Below are 22,291 nucleotides of genomic sequence, written 5' to 3'. Positions count from 1 at the left end.
ACTTACTAGCTGAAAATAAAGTTTACTGAGGTCAGGAAGAGAACAACTCTCAGTCTTGTATTTTGTCCTTGATGACTTGTGCCTTCTGTTGAATGTTACACTGTCCACAACTTTATTTTGGTTTAAAAGTACAGATAGAAATAGTGTGAAGTAATAAGAAGATTCCCAATGTAAACCAAGCAGAAAATTGTAAATTTGTGCACATAATCTTTTTCAATTTTGTTACAACTATTACGTGAAATACAGCTTTTGATAATTCAATTACAAAGCCAGGATGATGTAACAACACAAGTTATTACAAAATATAGCATTAATTTATTGGTTAATAATTGCACCTTCATTTAATTTTTAAAAAATTATTGCATTAACAAAGTTTTAGAATTGCTCCATTGCAAGGTCCATAATGTCAGAGAACTCCAAAGATTAGCTGACTTTTTGGTGAATATAGAAGTGTTCAGTAACGTGTTACTCACACTGAACATATCCTATATTATTTCCAGATTCACAGAAAATTATGACTTAATTTAGCATTTAAACCTGCTAATTCACAAACCTGATGAATAAGTTAATTCCATTTCATTTCAGTCTGGCTTGCTGGGTCAGGGAAATGGATTTGCTGAATGATATAAGTTCCTGTTAGGAATACTGGAACTTTCTCAGGATACAACAGTGTATTCAGAGGGATGCAGGGACAATACAGGCTCATCTCTCTGTGATTGAATGCTCCCAACCTAATGCAGCCCCACAGGCAATGCAGTGTTGCAAATTTACTAGGGTGACTTTGGTCCTTCTTCCATCAGCAGTGACAATGGATTAGTCCTTCCCTTGTGCAGGTACCTGTGCTGGAGACTCAGGAACCTTCCAATTCTGGCTATTGCACTTTACGAAAGGCGTGAAGGCTTTATAGGGGGTGCAGAAAAGATTTATGAGAAGGGTTCCAGCGGTGAGGGACTTCAGTTACATCGATAGACTAGAGAAGCTGGGGTTGTTCTCCTTAGAGAAGAGACGGTTGAGAGGAGATTTGATAGAAATGTTCAAAATCATAAAAGGGTCTGGACAGAGAGAGAGAGAAACTGTTCCCATTGGCGGAAGGGTTGCGATCTAGAGGTCACTGATTGAAGGTGATTGGCAAAAGAACCAATGGCCACATGAGGAAAAGCTTTTTTTTTATATAGCGAGTGGTTAGGATCTGGAATGCACTACTCGAGAGGGTGGTGGAAGCAGATACAATCAGGCCTTTCAAAAGGGAATTGGATAATTACCTGAAGAGAAAAAAAATCTGCAGGGCAATGGGGAAAGGGCAAGAGCAAGTGGGGCTAGCTGAGTTGCTATTGCCGAGAGTCAGCATGGACACGACAGGCTGAATGGCCTCCTTATGTGCTGTAACAATTTAACGATTCCATGATTGTTGGGAGTCCACTGATGGATTGAGCAGATGAAGCATAGAAGGCGATATGTTAATCTGTGGATCTCTCACTGCGCACCAGGCTGGATGCATATTTTGACAGATTAGACAGATGAACAGTCCAAAGAAAGTTCTGTGGATGACTTTAGCGCTCCTTTCCACAAAAGACTTACAACTCACCCACTCTGGCAGTGATGTTGCCAAGATGCATTCCACTGTTAGGTTATGTCCAGGAACTTCTGCTCTTGTTTTTGACAGTTCAATTCTCATAGCATGTTTCTTGTGCTAACTTCTTTAGAGAATTAGCACACATTGCGATTTTTTGTGGGGGAGAAGTAGAATTGATCTCTGGTAAAGTTGCTCCTCTGCAATATCCAGGCACCTTTGGAGATTTTCCGATGTGATTTGAGCTCATGGAGGGTATTGAAATGGCAGCATTGTCAGCAAAATGTGGGAAAATACTAACCTTTTATTCAGATGTTGAAATATCACTAAGAACTGGAAGGGATAGAGAACTGTGCACTGGGCACCACCTCACATTGGGCAAAACCTGGTGGAAATTGCTGAGTGCACTCTGACAGGAAATTCATTATCCATCAAATCAGCTCATTTGGGATGTCAAGCTGGCAGGCGATAAGTTGTAGCCCAATGTGCCAAACATGGTCATTAGCCATTTCCACGTGCTGGAACACAATCAGTGTACACATTTTCTTGTTGAAGGCTTAGATAATGTGCTCTCATAGCTGTAACAAAGTTATCACTGGTGCATCTTCCTCCCCTAAAACACGTTATCTGAGGAAGTAATCCAGCACTAATGACCCGGAGAAGACTTTTGGCTCTATGGGTGCCCTAGTGAGCATGCTTTTGGTGGTGCCATTCTCTCCTGGGGTTTTCTTTCTTACATCCTTTAGCCTTTTCTGGAGTTCAACAGCAGTACTGTGAGGGTCAGCACAGTTGCTGAATCACTGGCACCTGAAATATTGAGTCTGGACTGGAATGTGTACCTCCTCCAAAGCAATGTAAGAAGTAAAGAGTGAAACTACCTTCAATCAATTTCTGAGCCTGCTCAAATTTCTTAATGGTTACTATGATGAGTCCCATGGGCTGGCTTGTTTTGCAGCTCTGTCTTGCCATTGAATGTTGTACTTTTGAGCCTCTAGGGTAGCGTTCGGCTTCTCACTTAGCATTTCAATGCCTTAATGACCATCTGCCACAAGTTCCTTGGCAGCATACCCTGCTGCTGGTAACATTTTGGCAAGCTTCAATCTAGCTGCCCACCAAATATATCTTAAAGCCAAGGTTATAAAAGAGCATTCATATTTTTTATGGGATCATGACTATATAGGGTGCCCCTGTAGAGTACATCCTTACAACTCACGCTCTAGTTCATACCTCTGGACTTCCTTGTATAAGATAACCGATTTTTATATGGGCAGGGGAGTGGTACTAGGTGAATGGGTCCTCCAGAGAGACAGCACAGACACAATGGGCTGAATGGCCTCCTTCTGTGCTATAACTATTCTATGATTCTATCTATAGTTATACAGTGCCTTTAGCATAATGAAAATGTCCCAAAGTGCTTCACAGGAGCTCTGTAAAGCAAAATTAGAGACTGAGCTACATAAGGTTAGGGCAGATAGCCGAAAGATTGGTCAAAGGTTTTAAGTAGCGTGTTGAAGGAAGAAAGGGAGAGAGGTGGAAAAGTTTAGGGAGAGAATTTCACAGCTTATGGCCTAGGCAACTGAAGGCACGGCCACCAGTGGTAGAGCAAATAAAATCGCGAATGCGCAAGAGGCCAGAATTAGATGAGTGCCAACATCACAGAGGGATGTGGGGCTGGAGGAGATTACAGATAGAGGGGGGCCAGGCCACAGAGCAATTTGAAAACAAGATTGAGAATTTTGAGGTGTTGCTTGACCGGGAGCCAATGTAGGTCAGCGAGCACAAGGGTGATAGGTGAAAGGGACTTGGTGCGGACAATGGCATGAGCAGCAGAGTTTTGGATGACCTCAAGTTTATGGAGTTTAGGAAGTGGGAGACTGGCCAGCAGTGCATTGGAATTGTCAAGTCTAGAGGCAATGAAAGTAAGAATGAATGTTTCAGCAGCAAATGAGCTGAGGCAGGGATGAAGTCGGGCCATGTTACAGAAGTAGAAATAGTCTTACTGATGGCGCAGATATGTGGTTGGAAGCTCATCTTGGGGTCAAATATGACACCAAGGTGGTGAACAGTCTGGGTTAGTCTCAGATAGTTGTTAGAGAGAGGGTTGGAGCTGGTTGCTAGAGATCGGAGTTTGGTCTGGGGACTAAAGATAATGGCTTCAGTCTTCTCAATATTTAATTGGAGGAAGTTTCTGCACATCCAGGACTGGATGTCAGATGATTTTGCAACAGTGGAGTAGAGACAGGTGGTGGTGAGGTTAGAGCTGGATGTTGTTAGCATACATGCAAAAATTATCAGATGTTGTCGCTGAGGGGCAGCATATACACAAGAAATAGGAGGGGGTCAAGAATAGAGTCTTGGGGGACACCAGAGGTAATGGCGTGGGAGCAGAAAGAGAAGCCATTGCAAGTGATACTCTGACTATGATTAGATAGAGGAGAATGAAATCAGGCAAGTGTGGTGCCACTCAGCTGGATAAAAACAGAAAATGCTGGAAATATTCAGCAGTTCTGGCAGCATCTGTGGAGAGAGAAACAGTTAAAGTATCAGATCGATGTGGTCAACTGTGTCAAAGGCTGCGGACAGGATGAGGAGAGATAGTTTACCTTTGCAGCAGTCACATAGGACTTGTGGCTTTGAAAAGAGCCGTTTCAGTACTGTGGCATGGTGGTAACCTGATTGGAGGGAAACATGGAGGTCTGGGAAAGATAGACACGGATTTGGGAGGCGACAACATGTTCAAGAAGAAAGGGAGGTTGGAGATGGGACAGTAATTTGCAAGGATAGTGGGGCCAAGGATTGGCCTTTTTTTGAGGAGAGGGGTGATAGAGAATCATGTTGGCAGATTGAATGGAGAGAGGGACAGCAACTGAAGAAAGAGAATTGTTAACAATATCAGCTAGCTTGGGGAACAGGAGGGGATGTTGGGCGATCAGCAATTTAGTGGGAATAGCATTTTGAGCTGGACAAGATGACTTCGGAGAGGACCTGAAGGGAGATAGGAGAGAAACTAGAGAAAGAGGCAAGTGCAGGTAGGGGGGAAACTTTAGAGGAAATTTGGCTGGTGGGCTAGTGGAAAGGAGGGAAGCGGCAGAAGCAGCTGATCAGATGGTTTGAACCTTAGTGATAAAGAAGTCTATGAACTCCTCACATTTATTGTTGAGAATTGAGGGATATACGCACGACTAGGATCTGGTTTAATCTCAAATGATTTAAGATTTTGGTTTCTTTTGAATTATAAATAGCTTGTAGACTTCTATTGTTGCTGGAAAATAAAATGGTTAAGCTGCTCATTCCCAGAATTCTGCAGGGTATTGTATGCAGGCCCCCACCTGCCAAAATTGAGGCATATTAATTTCACCACATGGTCATTCAATTTCAAATTGTTGCTGGGAAGAAGAGAAGGCCCAATAGAAGGTTGCCAAGCCCCTGGCAGGAAGGTCATTTCTACATATTAACAGACACTGCTTGGAACAAAGGACCATTCCCTGACCCATCCAATACACAAAGCCAAAAGTGGTTATACTAGTCATGTGACTACCCTGCTGGCCAACATGGGGAGTTTTAAATTGTAGAGACAGTGTTTGAACTGGCAGAAAGCAGAATGCTCCTGGACTGAAGAAGACCTCCTGTCTGCTCTCATCTCTTTCTCACAGAACTCCAAAACCCACTGAAGACATGTGAACCCCAAGAGAGAGAAAGTCTCCTACAGTGAACAAGGTTTAAGAAGAATACTGGGCCCCAATGAAAAGCAAGACCATATCTTCAATCAAAGACTCTGTACCGAGCTCAAAGCACAGTAACTAAAAAACAGCCTCAGAGATTGCCTCAAAGCTTTTCACTTTTTTTTTCTTCTGTTCTTTTCTGTCCCTATCTGCACGTGTGTATCGCGTATGCATGCTAGCATGGGTGTGTTGTGTATCCATAGGTGTTAACCGAATTAGAGTTTAAGTTTAATCAATTTCACTTTTCTTCTTTAAACCCAAGAAAGCCTGTTTGTGCTCGTTTCTTTGCCTTATAATTGGAAAGCAGTGAACAAGGATTCACCAAGGGTTTAAACACGGTGTGTTTAAAATTAAACCCTGTCACAGTAAGACCAGGTGAAGACAGAAAGGGACCTCTAGACCTCTTTCTCACCTGGTCGTAACTATATGGATGGCATTTATCAAGAAGAAGCTTTGACAACATAGGGCAGTCTTTTGTTAGCAAGGAATACTTAATAAAGGGTCACTGGTCTCCCATATAAGAGGGTAGCCTTTTTCACAAACAAACAAGTGAATGGTCAATGGATCAGTTAGGAAAAACAACTGACAAACAACTCCTTTCAAGGGTTGGGTGTAAGTAACTAAAGCCCTACCAAGATCTTAAGCTTTCCTTTACTACCTGTACAATTATTAGTTGATAGCGCTTGGATATAGCTTTCTCAGTGGTCAATCAATAATTCAGCCCCTCAATTAAAAAAATGACTTCCAATTATATAGTGCTTTTCACAACCTCAAGATGTCCCAAAGCTAATGAAGCATGTCACTGTTGTAATGCAGGAAATGCAGTAGTCAATTTGCACACAGAAAGCTCCCACAAACAACAATTTGATAATGACCAGATAATCTCCTATTGCTTTCTTGCTCTACTATCCTGGGCTCTCAGCTGCAGCTTCATATTTTACCTGTGCATTGCTCGGTCAGTCAAACCAAACTGAGTAAACTCATTGTATCTCTTGTGATCGAGAAACACGTCTCAGTTATCTGTTCTCTTATATCATCCCATCATCTCATATCAGAAGCAGATAAAGCGCATTAGAAAGCCAACAGAAACTGCTTCATAAGCCTCTAGGACCAATTAAATTATAAGATCACAGAAGTATAATTTCCTCTAAATACATAGTGGCTTTTTAATGAGCCTGTTCTGAACAATTTCACTAATAATCTGGTTGTGTGGGTATTTTTCAGTCACAAAATCTTGCTGCCATGACTGCATAATAGGGGATGATTTCATGAGAACAGCAGCACTCATTTAATTGAAAGAAATATTTGTATTTACATAGCATTTTTCACAACCTCACAATGTCACAAAGCACTCTACAGTCAATGAAATACTTTTTGAAGCACAGTCACTGTTGGAATGTAAGAAGTGCGGCAGCTAATTTACGCACAGCAAGCTCCCACAAACAGCAATGTGCTAGTGACGAGATAATCTGTTTTTATGTGTTAGTTTGAGGATAAATATTGGCCAGGGTACCCGGGAAAACTCCCCTGTTCTGCTTTGAAATAGTGCAATGTGATATTTTATGTCCACCTGAGAGGGGTAGACAAGGCCTCGGTTTAATGCCTCATCCAAAAAATGGTACCTTTGACAAGTGTTTCCTCAGTCATGCACTGGAGTGCCAGCCTGGATTATGTGTTCAAGACTCTGGAATGGGTTTTGAACACACAATTTTCTAACTCAGAGGCAAATTATGTTGCAAACTGAGCCAGGACTGGTAGTCATTCTTCATTGCTGAGCCTAGACAGTCAAACCTGACCTTGTTGTCACCTGCCATCCATACACATGGACTTCTCTAGCAGCAATCACTGCACTGCAATGATTTTCTTGCTCCTTTCAACACCAGGGTAGCTAGGTCACTTTCAGCACATCGACAACTGTCCCGATCAACAATTAAACTCTGGACCTTCCTGCTGTGCATTGCTCAGAACCAAAAAGCAGTAGTGGACTTAACCATCCTGACACTGAAGGCGCTTGCGCATATAACCCGTACTTTTGTGTTCTGTTCAATATTTCACCCTCAGCCATTGCCAGAAACAGATGACAAGGTCACACAGTTGCCATGTTTCTCACTGCACTTTGAAGTAATTCACTGTACGTAAGATTCTGATAGCATCAATTAAAATCTGGCTTTACTTCAGCTAATTCCAACTAAAATTAAAGGCTTAACTCTTGCTTAAGTCAGAAGTCGACTCCAAAGACTTGAGCCGACACTCCCAGTGCAGCACAGAGGGAGTGTTGCACTGTTGGAGGTGCCGTCTTTAAGATGAGATGTTAAACGAGACCCCAACTGCTCCCTCAGGTGGATGTAAAAGATTCCATGGCACTATTTCGAAGAAAAGCAGGGAAGTTCTCCCCTGTGTTCTGGGCCAATATCTATCCCTTAATCAATATCACTAAAACAGATTACTGCTGTTTGTGGGACCTTCCTGTATGCAAATTGACTGAATTACAATAGTGCTTATACTTCAAAAAGTACTTAATTGGTTGCAAAGGGCTTTGTGATATCCTGAAGTCATGAAAGATGCTATATAAATGCAAGTTTTTCTCTCTATTCCCATGCAGAAAAAAACACCCCTATTTTTGGAATCAAACTGATGTACAACAAAATGGACCTAAAAAGAACAAAGCAGAAAATCTGGAGTGCATTTCTCACTGCCATCAATCCATCTTTATTCATTTAGATGATCGGAATATGGTGGTTATGACTGGTAAATCTGCTGTCTGTCATCTCTGTTCAGCTGCTCACTATCGTGTTGGTTTTATTTTTTGATGAAAAAAAAATTGTGAGCAAAGAGAGATCTTATTTTGGAGAATACATATTTACCTTTTGCACCCAGTGACAGCGGCAGCTCCAAGGTTGGATATCACATGTGGCCCAAGTACAGAGCAAAGATTGCTTTGTACTGCCGTGTACGCGTTCAAACTCCACCCTCAGTATGAAAAAAAAACAATTCTCTATTGCAATGCAATTTAGTTTCCATACTAGCAATTCTTGTGGTTTCTGAGAGTGGGAATGCCAATTTAGTGCCAAATTATGGACAATTTTGTACTCTAGTCCTGTACCCACAGAAATGGCTTTGGAACTGCCAATGTTAACTTCACTGGCCACCTTGTAGCCAGCGGAAGGCGAAGCTTTTCTCCCCATCAGCCTGACTGATAAAACTCAGATCACAGAGGTGAAGGAACATAGAAAATCCACCATGCTGCCTTATTTGGCTTGTTTTAAAAGTTAACAACAAGCTGCCTTCATCTGTTTTAATTAACGCAATTGAAACAAAACAATGCTTTGGATAGCTTGCATAATATTACAGAAGGCTGCAGGAATGTGCAAAAATGAAAAAATAAGGAACATTTTGGTCGATTGCTTACTCACATCTTAGTCACAAATAGTTCAGCCTTTATGTGAACAAATGAACAAACTAAATGCATTCAAAGAGAGCCAACTGGAAAGTAAAGTTCAATAGCAGTTGATGAGATAGCAAACTTATCACAAAATATTTTAACTGCTTATGCTAAGGTAACTGGCTATTTCTTTGAGTAAAGTAGTTCATTTTGGCTAATTTCTTGCTATCTCAAAATGCAGGAAACGCAAATTCAAGTGGAAACAATACTTGATCTGACATTGCACAATTTAAAGCTTGGGAAAGAATGCTACAGACCAAGCATGTGGCTGTATGGCCCCTCTAGGGTGCGCCAGTACATTGGGAATTACAGGGATAGGGAAGAGTATGGAGTGTGCAGACAAGGAAATTTTATGGTCAGTCTTTAAAAAAAGTAGAAATGTCAAATTTAATGTACTTCAAGATAACTGTTACTATGCAAAAACTGCATAGATTAATGAACACCAGCAGCTGTCACAAGCACCTTGAACTACAAAAAACGCCTACAACTACACCGTTAACACTGTTTCAGGAATTATAATGTAAAGATAAGTCTCTTTTCTTGATAAGAATATCACTTGACTCAGACAAAAAAAATGCCATTAAGCAAAAGTCTGCTTTTAAACAAATGAATGGTAAAAAGGCCATTACCACAAAAACAACATACTTTAACATCTTTCACACTGTTGAATATGAACTTTAAAGGATAAACAGTGGCTAGAGCTTGACAAAAAAAATGAGCGACGTAAACACAGAACTTGCAAGCCTGAAGATCGTGGAGGAGGCTGCGAGGTTGGCGAAGATACACTGTAAGCAACTTACTTGTGCGCATGTGTTTTGTCTGTAAGCAGGCATATGCATTACTCAAGGCCCAGTTAACATAAAAACTTGAAAAGAGCTGAGTTATGTTGTGGTATATGCTACAATGTGGGCTGTATACCCCAGATGATTCTAGGTCTAAAGTTTAAGTTTCGCCCTTGCAGTGCCAATTAATGTGACTGAACTGCAACACACTCGATCAGCTGAGCAGGAGTTCTAATAGGGCCTAAGCTGGAGCGCATTCTGGTGTTACAGGTGGCTTATCTTGCAGTAAGCCATGACTCGCAATTTACAAACTGATCGAATAAACACTCCCAACTATATCTCCTAACAGTACTAAGCTACTTCTCACATGTGTGCGAAACTGAAGAAACATTTTCAAGATCTAATTTCTGAATCAATCTAGACTCAGTGAAACAGAAGATTTAACATCAACATATGCAACTGAAGATATGCTATTCATAACATTCATTGAACTATAACAATACTAAATTCTGCAATTAATCAGTCAGAATTATATACATCCATTCCCATGTATCTCAAATGTCTGTTTTGCAACGAGGAACAATCAATCTTTCAGCAGTTAATTGCTGTACTTTTTTCCCTGTAGTAGTTCCAAGGTTTGATATACTTGATTTGAAACCTGATGCCAACCAGATACCCTGCTGATACTTCTCTGGGAAGGACCACAGTAAATAAGGATGTTGTCAGGGATTCTGGCCTGAAATGCAAAACCAAGTGAGAAGCCAAGATCACATTTGATAATGTAGAAAAATGTCACAAGGTGCATCACAAAAATGTTAGATTGAAAAAACAGGGACACCAAGGCAAAGGAGGAGATATTAAGAGGGATAAAAGCAAAAGAAAAACTTGCATTTATAAAGTGGCCTCTCACACGCTCAGGAGGTCCCACATGTGCTTCACAGCCAATTAATTACTTATGAACTGTAATCAGTATTGTAATGTGGGAAAATTTGAGCAGAGATATAAGGCAGGAAAGAACAAATGATTTCTTCCAGAAGCTCTTCTCCGAATTTCTATTTCAGTCTTTCAATAAACCTATGTTGTAAAAATCAAAGCTTGGGTTACCAGTGTCTGTGAACTTTTATCTTCTTCATTGTGCCTTTCTCCATTATAATTGGCTATTTTGACCTTTCAGTGTTCGCTAACCACATTACACAAAAGCTTCCCGCCCCTCCCCCCCCCAACCTGGGGTTTTGTCCACTAATAAAGGTCTACCTAATCATGTTATATTCAATACAACAAGACACTTCCAAACACGTGCATTCAGAGTGGTAGCACAGACCTCAATAATAAGTGTTGCTTTGTTTGTTATGAATTCTGAGGTGATTAGATGATCACTCACTCCTAGGAATAAAATAGCAGAGTATTTCCCGAAATAAACCTAAATTCCATTTATAGCACACAGTCTCGGACAAGTCTGGGCCTCCCTAAACCTCAAACCTGATTGAAGGAGCCCATGCCAAATTCCTCACTTACCTCCACCTACATTTCCCTTCCAGACTTAAACTTCTAGTTCAAATGATCCTCCTTTTGTAAAGCAAACCCCTTCCTAATACCAAATTCCACTTCCTGCACACCTCATACACAATCTGACACCCACACGAACCTTAAAATTTTGGTAAATAAACTTAAATAAACTCCACTCTCCATATGGGCCCATATCACTTCGAATGTGTTGACAATTGGTCCTTGTTTTTAATTCATCCATAGGATGTAGGCATTGCTGGTAAGGCCAGCATATATTGCCCATCCCTCATTGCCCTTGAGAAGGCAGTGATGAGCCACCTTCTTGAGTAAAACTGAGTAGCTTGCTAGGTCATTTTAGAGTGCAGCTAAGAGTCAGCCACATTGCTGTGGGTTTAGAGTCACATATAGGCCAGGCTGGGTAAGGATGGCAGATTTCCTTCCCTAAAAGACATTGGTGAACCAGATGGATTAATACGACAATCCTGTTGTTTCATGGTCACCATTACTGATACTAGCTTTTTATTCCAGATTTATTTAATTAATTCCCCAACTGTCATAGTGGGATTTTAACTCATGTCTCTGCATCATTAGTCCAGGCCTCTGGATTACTTGGCCAGTAACATAAACAAAATCCTCCTCAGCCCCAGGGAAATATTGAGGGAAGCATATATTTATTTTTAAAAATCCTGAGAAGATTTGCAGTTAATACATCATTTTAATTAAATCGACAATATTTCATGGACAAAATACTGCACAAAGTAACTAATTATTGTGTGAAACTGAGCAGATTAAGGACAGCTAAGTATGACATGGTATTTCCACTAAATCTACAAATTCACATTTTGTATAGACGTAGGAGCCATGGCACATCTATTCTAATGAATGGAATTTCAGATGCACATCCACACACAAGTAGTGGTACTTTAAGCATTTCCTAAAGCCATCACTTAAAAAAACAATTCATTTATTACATGGACTTTTTTGGTTAGCTGAGTGTTTAACACACGTAGAAACCCATCGCCATGTCTCAGAGTCTCCATTTTAAGCTTGAGAAATCTACCACCACCTGTTTCTGTTTGACAAATATTGAGAACACAAACCCTTCCAGGAGGGACACATTCACTTAATTAAGTCCAGAGCTTAGGAAGCAGGTTGGCAGAGACAAGGTTTACAATCCCCCAAAAGAACTATTCAGTGTGGTAATGCTGGAGCTCAAACGAATTCAAACCACTTAGTTTACCAGCACAAATTATTAGTAAGCTTCCTGCTCCTTGCCCAGCTCGGACCATTCCATTAGGGGTTTGGCTCCACAGGCCAAGTAAGTAGAATCTCAGCACCTGTGACAGATCTACACCTCCTACGTCCACTATTAAGCCAAGCTGGCTGGTTGTTCATCAGCAGTGCCCTGAACCTGCATGGCTCAAGTATCAGACCACCCAAGACTGTGATGAATGGTTCAGTAGGTTCTGAACTTGGAACCACGCTATTCTTTAAAAAGAATCTTTTCTTCACCACCAACGCCCCCCCCCCCCCCACCCCCAATAGCTATTTTAAGGATTAAAAAAAAGACTTGCATTTATATAGTGCCTTTCATGATCACCGGCCATCTCAAAGCACTTTACAGCCAATGAAGTACTTTTGAAGTGTAATCATTTATTTAGAAATACAGCACTGAAACAGGTCCTTCGGCCCACCGAGTCTGTGCCGACCAACAACCACCCATTTATACTAACCCTACAGTAATCCCATATTCCCTATCACCTCCCTACACTAGGGGCAATTTACAACGGCCAATTTACCTGCAAGTCTTTGGATGTGGGAGGAAACCGGAGCACCCGGCGAAAACCCACGCAGACACAGGGAGAACTTGCAAACTCCGCACAGGCAGTACCCAGAATCGAACCCGGGTCCCTGGAGCTATGAGGCTGCTGTGCTAACCACTGCGCCACCCATCACTGTTGTAATGTAGGATTATCATGATAAATCCCTCTAGTAAGGCTCATATCTGTAACTGCCTAATACTAATGCACTCTCTCATACATTCTTCCTTCACAATCTACAAGGCTCGTCAGGAATGTGATGAAATATTCTTCACTTGCTTAGATGTGTGCAGCCATAAAAACAATCAACAAGCTCAATATCATTCAGGACAGAAGTTTATTAATTGGTAGCCATGTCACTGGACTCAAAATCCACCCCCTCCACCACTGGCACATTGTGACTGCAGTATGCTTTATCTACAGGATGTAACGCAGCAAATCAACAAGGGTACTTTAACAGAATCCTGCTGCCTTGCGACCTTTACCACTGAGAAGGGCAAGAGCAATTGTTATCTGAACACCATCATGTCCAAGTTCTCCTCCAAGTCACATGCCATTCTGACTCGATATATATCATTGTTCCTTCATGGTCACCAAATCAAAATTCTGGAATCCCCAACCTGGTTCACTAATGTCATTCAGGGGAGGAAATCTGCCATCCTTACCCGGTCTGGCCTACATGTGATTTCAGATCAACACCGCAATGTTGTTGACTCTTATCTGCCCTCTGAAATGGCATAGCAAGCCACTCAGTTGTATCAAACTGCTACAGAAAAAGAATCGCTGTGGGTGTACTTCCACCACTTTCTCAAGGACAATTAGGGATGGGCAATAAACACTGGCCTTGCCAGCAACGCTCATATGCCAAAAACAAATGGGAAAAAAAGCAATTTGGCATGCAAGATTCCACAAACAGCAATAAGATACTGACCAGGTAATCTATTTTGTTTTGTTTTTAAAAAGGGGATTAATATTGGCCAGAAACTGGAGAGAACTCCCCTGTTCGTCTTCGAAATATATATTTAGAACATCCAATCTAGCAGTCAACTAAGCAGGGCAGTTCACTAAAAAGGAGTGATTTCTTTTTTAGCTCTGAGGGCAATGAAATATCTTAACTGAAAATACAATTTGATTATAGTAAACGACCTGTCACTAATGACAGACATTAAAGATTGACATTTTACAAATGGCAATCAAGTAAGAGAACTACAAAATAATTAAATATATACATCATTACAACATTTCAGTGTCTATAAACAAAACGATTTTTCAGATTATTTCTCCCTTCCAATTAAAGTTCAACACTGCAATCTGTGGACCAGATTGGTGCGAACAGACCGCTTTGAATCCCAGTTGCTTTCTGGCTTCCAAAACAAAACCAAGCACATAGCCTGGGATAGTAATGTGATATCCTGTGAGGCATAATCTGTGTTATTCTTTATTTTTTCTAATGTCAGCTACAGTTTAAAAGACCATTGTTTACCTCCCAACCCCATACATCAGTTGTCCCTAATGAGAATGCATTTCCATTCGAACATTCCACAGGGAACCTCTTTGTTGCCTGTGTTTTTGCATTGGCTTTTGAAATGCTAACAACCAGTATTCATGTGACTCCAGACCTTCAAGAAATGGGCAAATAATACGTGGTTGAAGTTCCTTAATACGTTTCAGGTTCATGTGGAGAATAAATGCCGGCACAGACCAGTTGGGCTGAATGGCCTGTTCCTGTGCTGCAAATTCTATGTAACTTGCGGTTCACACCTGTTTGGGTTTGTTGTTGACGTAATGCTGTTAACCTGCTGCATACAGGATGATACATACACTTTCTTACTTTTATTATTTAAAAAAAAACCTTGGCACAAATGCAAATAAACTGCTCACATGTTGCAATTATTTCCCTGTAATTCAAAAACTGTGAAAAATGAAAAAACTAATTGAAATCAGTTATGAGATTACCTCTGATGATGGGTCTGCCAGCTCCAATCCAAGCATATTGGCTTGTACTAACTCCTGTAAGAGCTGTACTTGAGCAACACTGAGGAAGAAGTCCAGGCTTGTCGTAACATTGACTTCGAGTGAATGGCCGCACACTACAATTTCCTATAGAGATAAAAACAGTATATACATCACAAAAAAGGGGCAATCACACTGCTGGGAGTGTAGTATAGACCCCCCAAACAGTCAGAGGGAGATAGAAGAGCAGATATGTAGGCAAATCTCTGAGAGGTGCAAGAACAATAGGGCAGTAATAGTAGGGGATTTTAACTACCCCAATATTAACCGGAATAGTTTTACTGTGAAAGGAATTGAGGGAGCAAAATTCTTGAGGTGCATTCAGGAGAACCTTTTTGCCCAGTATGTAGCAAGTCCAACAAGAGAGAACAAAGAACAAAGAAAATTACAGCACAGGAACAGGCCCTTCGGCCCTCCAAGCCTGCGCCGATCCAGATCCTCTATCTAAACATGTCGCCTATTTTCTAAGGGTCTGTATCTCTTTGCTTCCTGCCCATTCATGTATCTGTCTAGATACATCTTAAAAGGCGCTATCGTGCCCGCGTCTACCACATCCGCTGGCAACCCGTTCCAGGCACCCACCACCCTCTGCGTAAAGAACTTTCCACGCATATCCCCCCTAAACTTTTCCCCTCTCACTTTGAACTCGTGACCCCTAGTAATTGAATCCCCCACTCTAGGAAAAAGCTTCTTGCTATCCACCCTGTCTATACCTCTCATGATTTTGTACACCTCAATCAGGTCCCCCCTCAACCTCCGTCTTTCTAATGAGAATAATCCTAATCTGCTCAACCTCTCTTCATAGCTAGCGCCCTCCATACCAGGCAACGTCCTGGTGAACCTCCTCTGCACCCTCTCCAAAGCATCTACATCCTTTTGGTAATGTGGCGACCAGAACTGCACGCAGTATTCCAAATGTGGCCAAACCAAAGTCTTATACAACTGTAACATGACCTGCCAACTCTTGTACTCAATACCCCGTCCGATGAAGGAAAGCATGCCGTATGCCTTCTTGACCACTCTATTGACCTGCGTTGCCACCTTCAGGGAACAATGGACCTGAACACCCAAATCTCTCTGTACATCAATTTTCCCCAGGACTTTTCCATTTACTGTATAATTCACTCTTGAATTGGATCTTCCAAAATGCATCACCTCACATTTGCCCTGATTGAACTCCATCTGCCATTTCTCTGCCCAACTCTCCAGTCTATCTATATTCTGCTGTATTCTCTGACAGTCCCCTTCACTATCTGCTACTCCAACAATCTTAGTGTCGTCTGCAAACTTGCTAATCAGACTACCTATACTTTCCTCCAAATCATTTATGTATATCACAAACAACAGTGGTCCCAGCACGGATCCCTGTGGAACACCACTGGTCACACGTCTCCATTTTGAGAAACTCCCTTCCACTGCTACTCTCTGTCTCCTGTTGCCCAGCCAGTTCTTTATCCATCTAGCTAGTACACCCTGGACCCCATGCGCCTTCACTTTCTCCATCAGCCTGCCATGGGGAACCTTATCAAACGCCTTACTGAAGTCCATGTATATGACATCTACAGCCCTTCCCTCATCAATCAACTTTGTCACTTCCTCAAAGAATTCTATTAAGTTGGTAAGACATGACCTTCCCTGCACAAAACCATGTTGCCTATCACTGATAAGCCCATTTTCTTCCAAATGGGAATAGATCCTATCCCTCAGTATCTTCTCCAGCAGCTTCCCTACCACTAACGTCAGGCTCACCGGTCTATAATTACCTGGATTATCCCTGCTACCCTTCTTAAACAAGGGGACAACATTAGCAATTCTCCAGTCCTCCGGGACCTCACCCGTGTTTAAGGATGCTGCAAAGATATCTGTTAAGGCCCCAGCTATTTCCCCTCTCGCTTCCCTCAGTAACCTGGGATAGATCCCATCCGGACCTGGGGACTTGTCCACCTTAATGCCTTTTAGAATACCCAACACTTCCTCCATCCTTATGCCGACTTGACCTAGAGTAATCAAACATCTGTCCCTAACCTCAACATCCGTCATGTCCCTCTGCTCGGTGAATACCGATGCAAAGTACTCTTTTAAAATCTCACCCATTTTCTCTGACTCCACGCATAACTTTCCTCCTTTGTCCTTGAGTGGGCCAATCCTTTCTCTAGTTACCCTCTTGCTCCGTATATATGAATAAAAGGCTTTTTATTGTGATCACTATTCCCAAAGTAGTCCCCTACTGAAACTTCAACCACCTGGCCGGGCTCATTCCCCAACACCAGGTCCAGTATGGCCCCTTCCCAAGTTGGACTATTTACATACTGCTCTAGAAAACCCTCCTGGATGCTCCTTACAAATTCTGCTCCATCTGGACCTCTAACACGAAGTGAATCCCAGTCAATGTTGGGAAAATTAAAATCTCCTATCACCACCACCCTGTTGCTCCTACATCTTTCCATAATCTGTTTACATATTTGTACCTCTATCTCACGCTCGCTGTTGGGAGGCCTGTAGTACAGCCCCAACATTATTACCGCACCCTGCTTATTTCTGAGTTCTGCCCATATTGCCTCACTGCTCGAGTCCTCCATAGTGCCCTCCTTCAGCACAGCTGTGATATCCTCTTTGACCAGTACTGCAACTCCTCCACCCCTTTCACCTCCCTCTCTATCCCGCCGGAAGCATCGATATCCTGGGATATTTAGTTGCCAATCATGCCCTTCCCTCAACCAAGTCTCAGTAATAGCAATAACATCATACTCCCAGGTACTAATCCAGGCCCTAAGTTCATCTGCCTTACCTACTACGCTTCTTGCATTAAAACAAATGCACCTCAGACCACCAGTTCCTTTGCATTCATCATCTGCTCCCTGTCTACTCTTTTCCTTAGTCACGCTGACTTCATTATCTAGTTCCTTACAGGCTTTAGTTACTACCTCCTTACTGTCCACTGACCTCCTCATTTGGTTCCCATCCCCCTGCCACATTAGTTTAAACCCTCCCCAACAGCGTTAGCAAAAGCACCCCCAAGGACATTGGTTCCAGTCCGGCCCAGGTGTAGACCGTCCAATTTGTAATAGTCCCACCTCCCCCAGAACCGGTCCCAATGTCCCAAAAATCTGAACCCCTCCCTCCTGCACCATCTCTCAAGCCACGCATTCATCCTGACTATTCTTTCATTTCTACTCTGACTATCACGTGGCACTGGTAGCAATCCTGAGATTACTACCTCTGAGGTCCTACTTTTTAACTTGGCTCCTAACTCCCTAAATTCTGCTTGTAGGACCTCATGCCATTTTTTACCTATATCATTGGTGCCTATGCGCAGTTTTAGACTTAGTTTTAGGAATTGAAGATGGGCAGGTGAAAGGAGTAGCAGTGGGACAGCATTTTGGTGGCAGTGTTCATAATTTAGTGAGTTTTAACATAATTACGGAAAAGGACAGCGATAGAACAGGAGTTAGAGTTCTCTATTGGGGCAAGGCCAATTTTACTAAACTGAGGAGTGATTTAGCGAAAGTGGACTGGAAACAGCTACTTGAAGGTAAATCAGTGTCAGAACAGTGGGAGGCATTCAAAGGAGAGATTCAAAGGGTTCAGAGTAAACATGTTCCCACAAAGAAAAATGGTAAGCGGCCAAACCTGGAGCCCCATGGATGTCAAGGAGCCTACAGGGTAAGATAAGACAGAAGTGTGGTGCCGGGGGATAAGAGAACTGCTAAAGTTGTACCTCTGTTTAAAATGGGAACAAAGGATAGACCACATAATTACAAGCCAGTCAGTCTAACCTCAGTAGTGGGCAAATTATTGGAATCTATTCAAAGAGACAGGATAAACTGTCACTTAGAAAGGCACAGGTTGATCAAGGATAGTGGATTTGCTAAGAGAAGATCTTGTTTGACCAACTTGATCGAACCTTTTGAAGAAGCAACAAGGAAGATTGATGAGGGTAGTGCAGTTGATGTGGTCTACGTGTATTTTAGCAAGGCTTTTGACAAAGTCCCACACGGCAGACTGGTTAAAAAAATAAAATCCCATGGGATCCAGGGAAATGCAGCAACTGGATACAATATTGGCTCAGTGGCAGGAAACAAAGGGTAATTGGTGATGGCTGTTTTAGTGACTGGAGGGCTGTTTCCAGTGTCATTCCACAGGGCTCAGTACTGGGTCCCCTGCTTTCTGTGGTATATATTAACGATTTGGATCTCAATGTAGGACATGATCAAGAAGTTTGCAGATGACACAAAGATTGGCCATGTGGTAGATAGCCAGGAGGATAGCTGTAGGCTGCAGGAAGATATTGATGGTCTGGTCAGATGGGCAGTAAAGTGGAAAATGGAATTCAACCTGGAGATCCCTGAAGGCAGCAGGTCAGGTCGATAAGGTGGTTAAGAAGGCATATGGAATCCCTTCTTTTATTAGCCAAGGTATAGAATATAAGAGTAGGGAGGCTATGCTGGAACTGTATTTGTTAGGCCACAACTTGAGTACTGTGTGCAGCTCTAGTCACCTCATTACAGAAAGGATGTAACTGCACTAGGGAGGGTACAGAGGAGATTTACGAGGATGTTGCCAGGACTGGAAAAATGCAGCTATGAGGAATAGTTTGGGGTTGTTATCCTTGGAACAGAGAAGGCTGAGGGGAGATCTGATTGAAATGTACAAAATTTTGAGGAGCCTGGATAGAGTGGAGGTGAAGGGTCTATTCACCTTAGCAGAGAGGTCAGTGACGAGGGGGCATAAATTTAAAGTGATTGGTAGAAAAATTAGAGGGGAGATGAGGAAAAACTTTTTCACCCAGAGGGTGGTGAGGGTCTGGAACTCACTCCTGAAAAGATAGTTGAGGCAAAAACCTTCAACTCATTTAAAAGGAGTCTGGATATGCACCTCAAGTGTTGTAATCTGCAGGGCTACGGACCAAATGCTGGAAGGTGGGATTAGAATAGGTGGATCGTTTTTCAGACGGCACAAACACGATGGGCCAAGTGGCCTCTTTCTGTGCCTGAAACTTTCTATGATTCTATGATTTTCTATGATTCACAAACAACTTGAGTTCCTGTGTAGTGCAGTCACACGAACATTCTAAACAAGAGCAATTCTCAAGTGCAATGAGGGATGGACAATAAATGCTGGCCTTGCCAGTGATGTCCACATTCCAAGAACCAATAGAAGAACACCAAAATTAGTTTACAGTTACAAATTTATATATTGATTATGTAACACACAATGCAATGAAATATTGAACCCAATTCAACATCAGTCCTGTAGCTTATAATTCATAGGAAGTTTTGTCAGACTTTAACTGTAAGTTTCTGTAATGAACAGGAGTAGACCATTCAGATCCTCAAGTTTGTTATGCCATTCAATTAATTTGTGGTGATCTGTATCTTAACTCTAACTACCTGCCTTGGTTCCGTATTCCATAATACTGTTACCAGCAAAAAATCTATCAAGCTCAGTTTTGAAATTTTCAATTAACTCTCAGCCTCAATAGTTTTTTGCGGCAGAGAGTTCTAGATTTACATTACCTATTGTGGTAAGTTCCCACCATTCCAAGAGAAAAACAGATTCTTTGTAAGTTGAACTGAACGTGATTAAGAACTAATCCAACAGCTAAAACACAGCATTGACAATAATGCGCCTTACTTGAAATGGAAACAAAATGTAAAAGAGGAAAGTTCTAGCCAATCTGTAGAGCTTGTCAAATCTAGATCACTTCAGATGGAAAATACATTGTCTTATCACTACTGAGATTGTATGTTTATTAAAATTCTTTAATGCTGACCTCAGTCTGTGCATTCTCTGGTGAGACCTGTTTTGTGAAAAGGATAGCAGGAGCAGCTGTTACTCGGACACTGAAATCTGTCAAAACTGGAGTTAAAATTGCCCTTCGTTCTTGTTGACGTCTAATACTGGAATAAAAAACAAAAATGGCACACTGTTAGTCCTATGTATTACAGCTATAGTCCAGATACCCATCTGGCAAAATTTCACAGTGCTTCAGTTCATTTCCAAATCACAGGCAGGTGACTCACCCTTACATACATCATATAAGCACATCACAACTCGGTAACAGTCTTTTTGTACTCAAACAGCACTCAAACATTTATCAAATTGGGGGAGAACGTTTTATTGAGAAAAGCAGACGTCCATTTTCTCAATTATGCAACAGAAATGAGGCATGAAGAAAGACTCATAGAATCTGGATAACATTCAAAGAATAGGGAAATTCTTCATAAGGTAAGCAATCTATCTGGTAAATCACCCCTCAAGGTGGACACATTTACTGTGATAAGAAAAAGGAATGTTTCTTTTTCTTGCAGAATAAACAGAAGTTTTCTTATCTACCCGTTATTACCATTGATTTGTCCAGTAGTAGTCTCTGTTGAAAAGAAGTAACAGTTCAATATTTCAACTACAGCAGTCTATTTTTGAACACTTAATTTGCATTGAGAGTTTGTATCTTCAAAAATGTATTTTTTTTTAAATAAAAAGGCTTCTAAAGCAAATGACACCAATATGGTTAAAAGTGGTCTAAAGTGCCGAGTCAGAGAGGTTAAATGTTTACTGCCTTTTTTAAATTTTAAAATTTCTCTTCAATAGATAGCCTATCAGCTTTAGCAGTTGGGTCAATTATTATGCTTCGACACGCAGGCAGCGTTTCACAAATATTTTCCTAAATAACTCATTTAAACTGTGCCTTCTTGTAGCCCTGAACTTGGTAGTGCCACTAGACTTCATGCAGGCAGTACACCAAATGGTACCAGTAAAGTAAGCACTCCACAACTTAGTTTGCTAATCCCAGGTTCATGGCAGGATTTCCAAGGATCCTTGCCCCATAAGATTTGAATTAGTTGTCTTGAATTCCATATGAATTTAGCTGCTGATGTAAAAACAGATCTTTCCTTACATCCGCAATGTGGAATCTAAGAATCTACTTCTGAAGCATGAGGGGCTTGATAAAAGGAGGGAATTGTAAGTCCTGTGTAACATAGAATTCTGAGACCCCCTTGGGGAGGAACTTAGAAAGAGGTCTAAGTACAGCCCTATCCTCATGCCAAGCCAAATAAGTTTGGTCCACAACAAGCACATGAAGATTGCCAACTCTCCTTGCTGAAACTGGATCAAGTGAAATGTCTGTTTACATAATAGAAAATTTAGGTCATGAGCATCAATAGACTGAAAGGATTGTTGTGTGTTTATGGAGCACCTGATAAGATTGCATTTCAGATTGGGGGGTGAGGGTGAAGAGGAGAGAAATAGAAAAAAAATTGCATTCACATAGCATTTTTCACAGCTTCGGGATGCCATAAAGTGCTTCACAGCCAGTCGAGTAGTTTTTGCAGTGTAATCACTGCTGTAATGTAGGGAAATGGGGCAGGTAATTTGCGCACAGCAAGCTCCAGAAAACAGCAGTGAGATAAATAACTAGATAATCTGTTTTTGAA

At 41.6% G+C, this 22,291-nt stretch overlaps 1 protein-coding gene across 9 annotated transcripts in view; it reads right to left on the bottom strand.

The window, feature by feature from the left end:
- LOC137369760 (intermembrane lipid transfer protein VPS13B-like) overlaps positions 1-22,291 on the bottom strand; it is a 1,379,747-nt gene that overhangs the window by 254,976 nt on the left and 1,102,480 nt on the right. For all 9 annotated transcript variants that reach the window (XM_068031169.1, XM_068031166.1, XM_068031168.1 and 6 more), the window contains 2 exons: positions 20,629-20,755; positions 14,799-14,942 (listed from right to left, as the gene is read on the bottom strand). In XM_068031169.1, coding sequence (XP_067887270.1) covers positions 14,799-14,942; positions 20,629-20,755 — 271 coding nt within the window. The remainder of the gene's footprint in view (positions 1-14,798; positions 14,943-20,628; positions 20,756-22,291) is intronic.

Source organism: Heterodontus francisci, chromosome 5, assembly GCF_036365525.1.
Source record: "Heterodontus francisci isolate sHetFra1 chromosome 5, sHetFra1.hap1, whole genome shotgun sequence".
Taxonomy (NCBI): domain Eukaryota; kingdom Metazoa; phylum Chordata; class Chondrichthyes; order Heterodontiformes; family Heterodontidae; genus Heterodontus; species Heterodontus francisci.
This window is presented reverse-complemented; position numbering and strand designations above follow the sequence as displayed.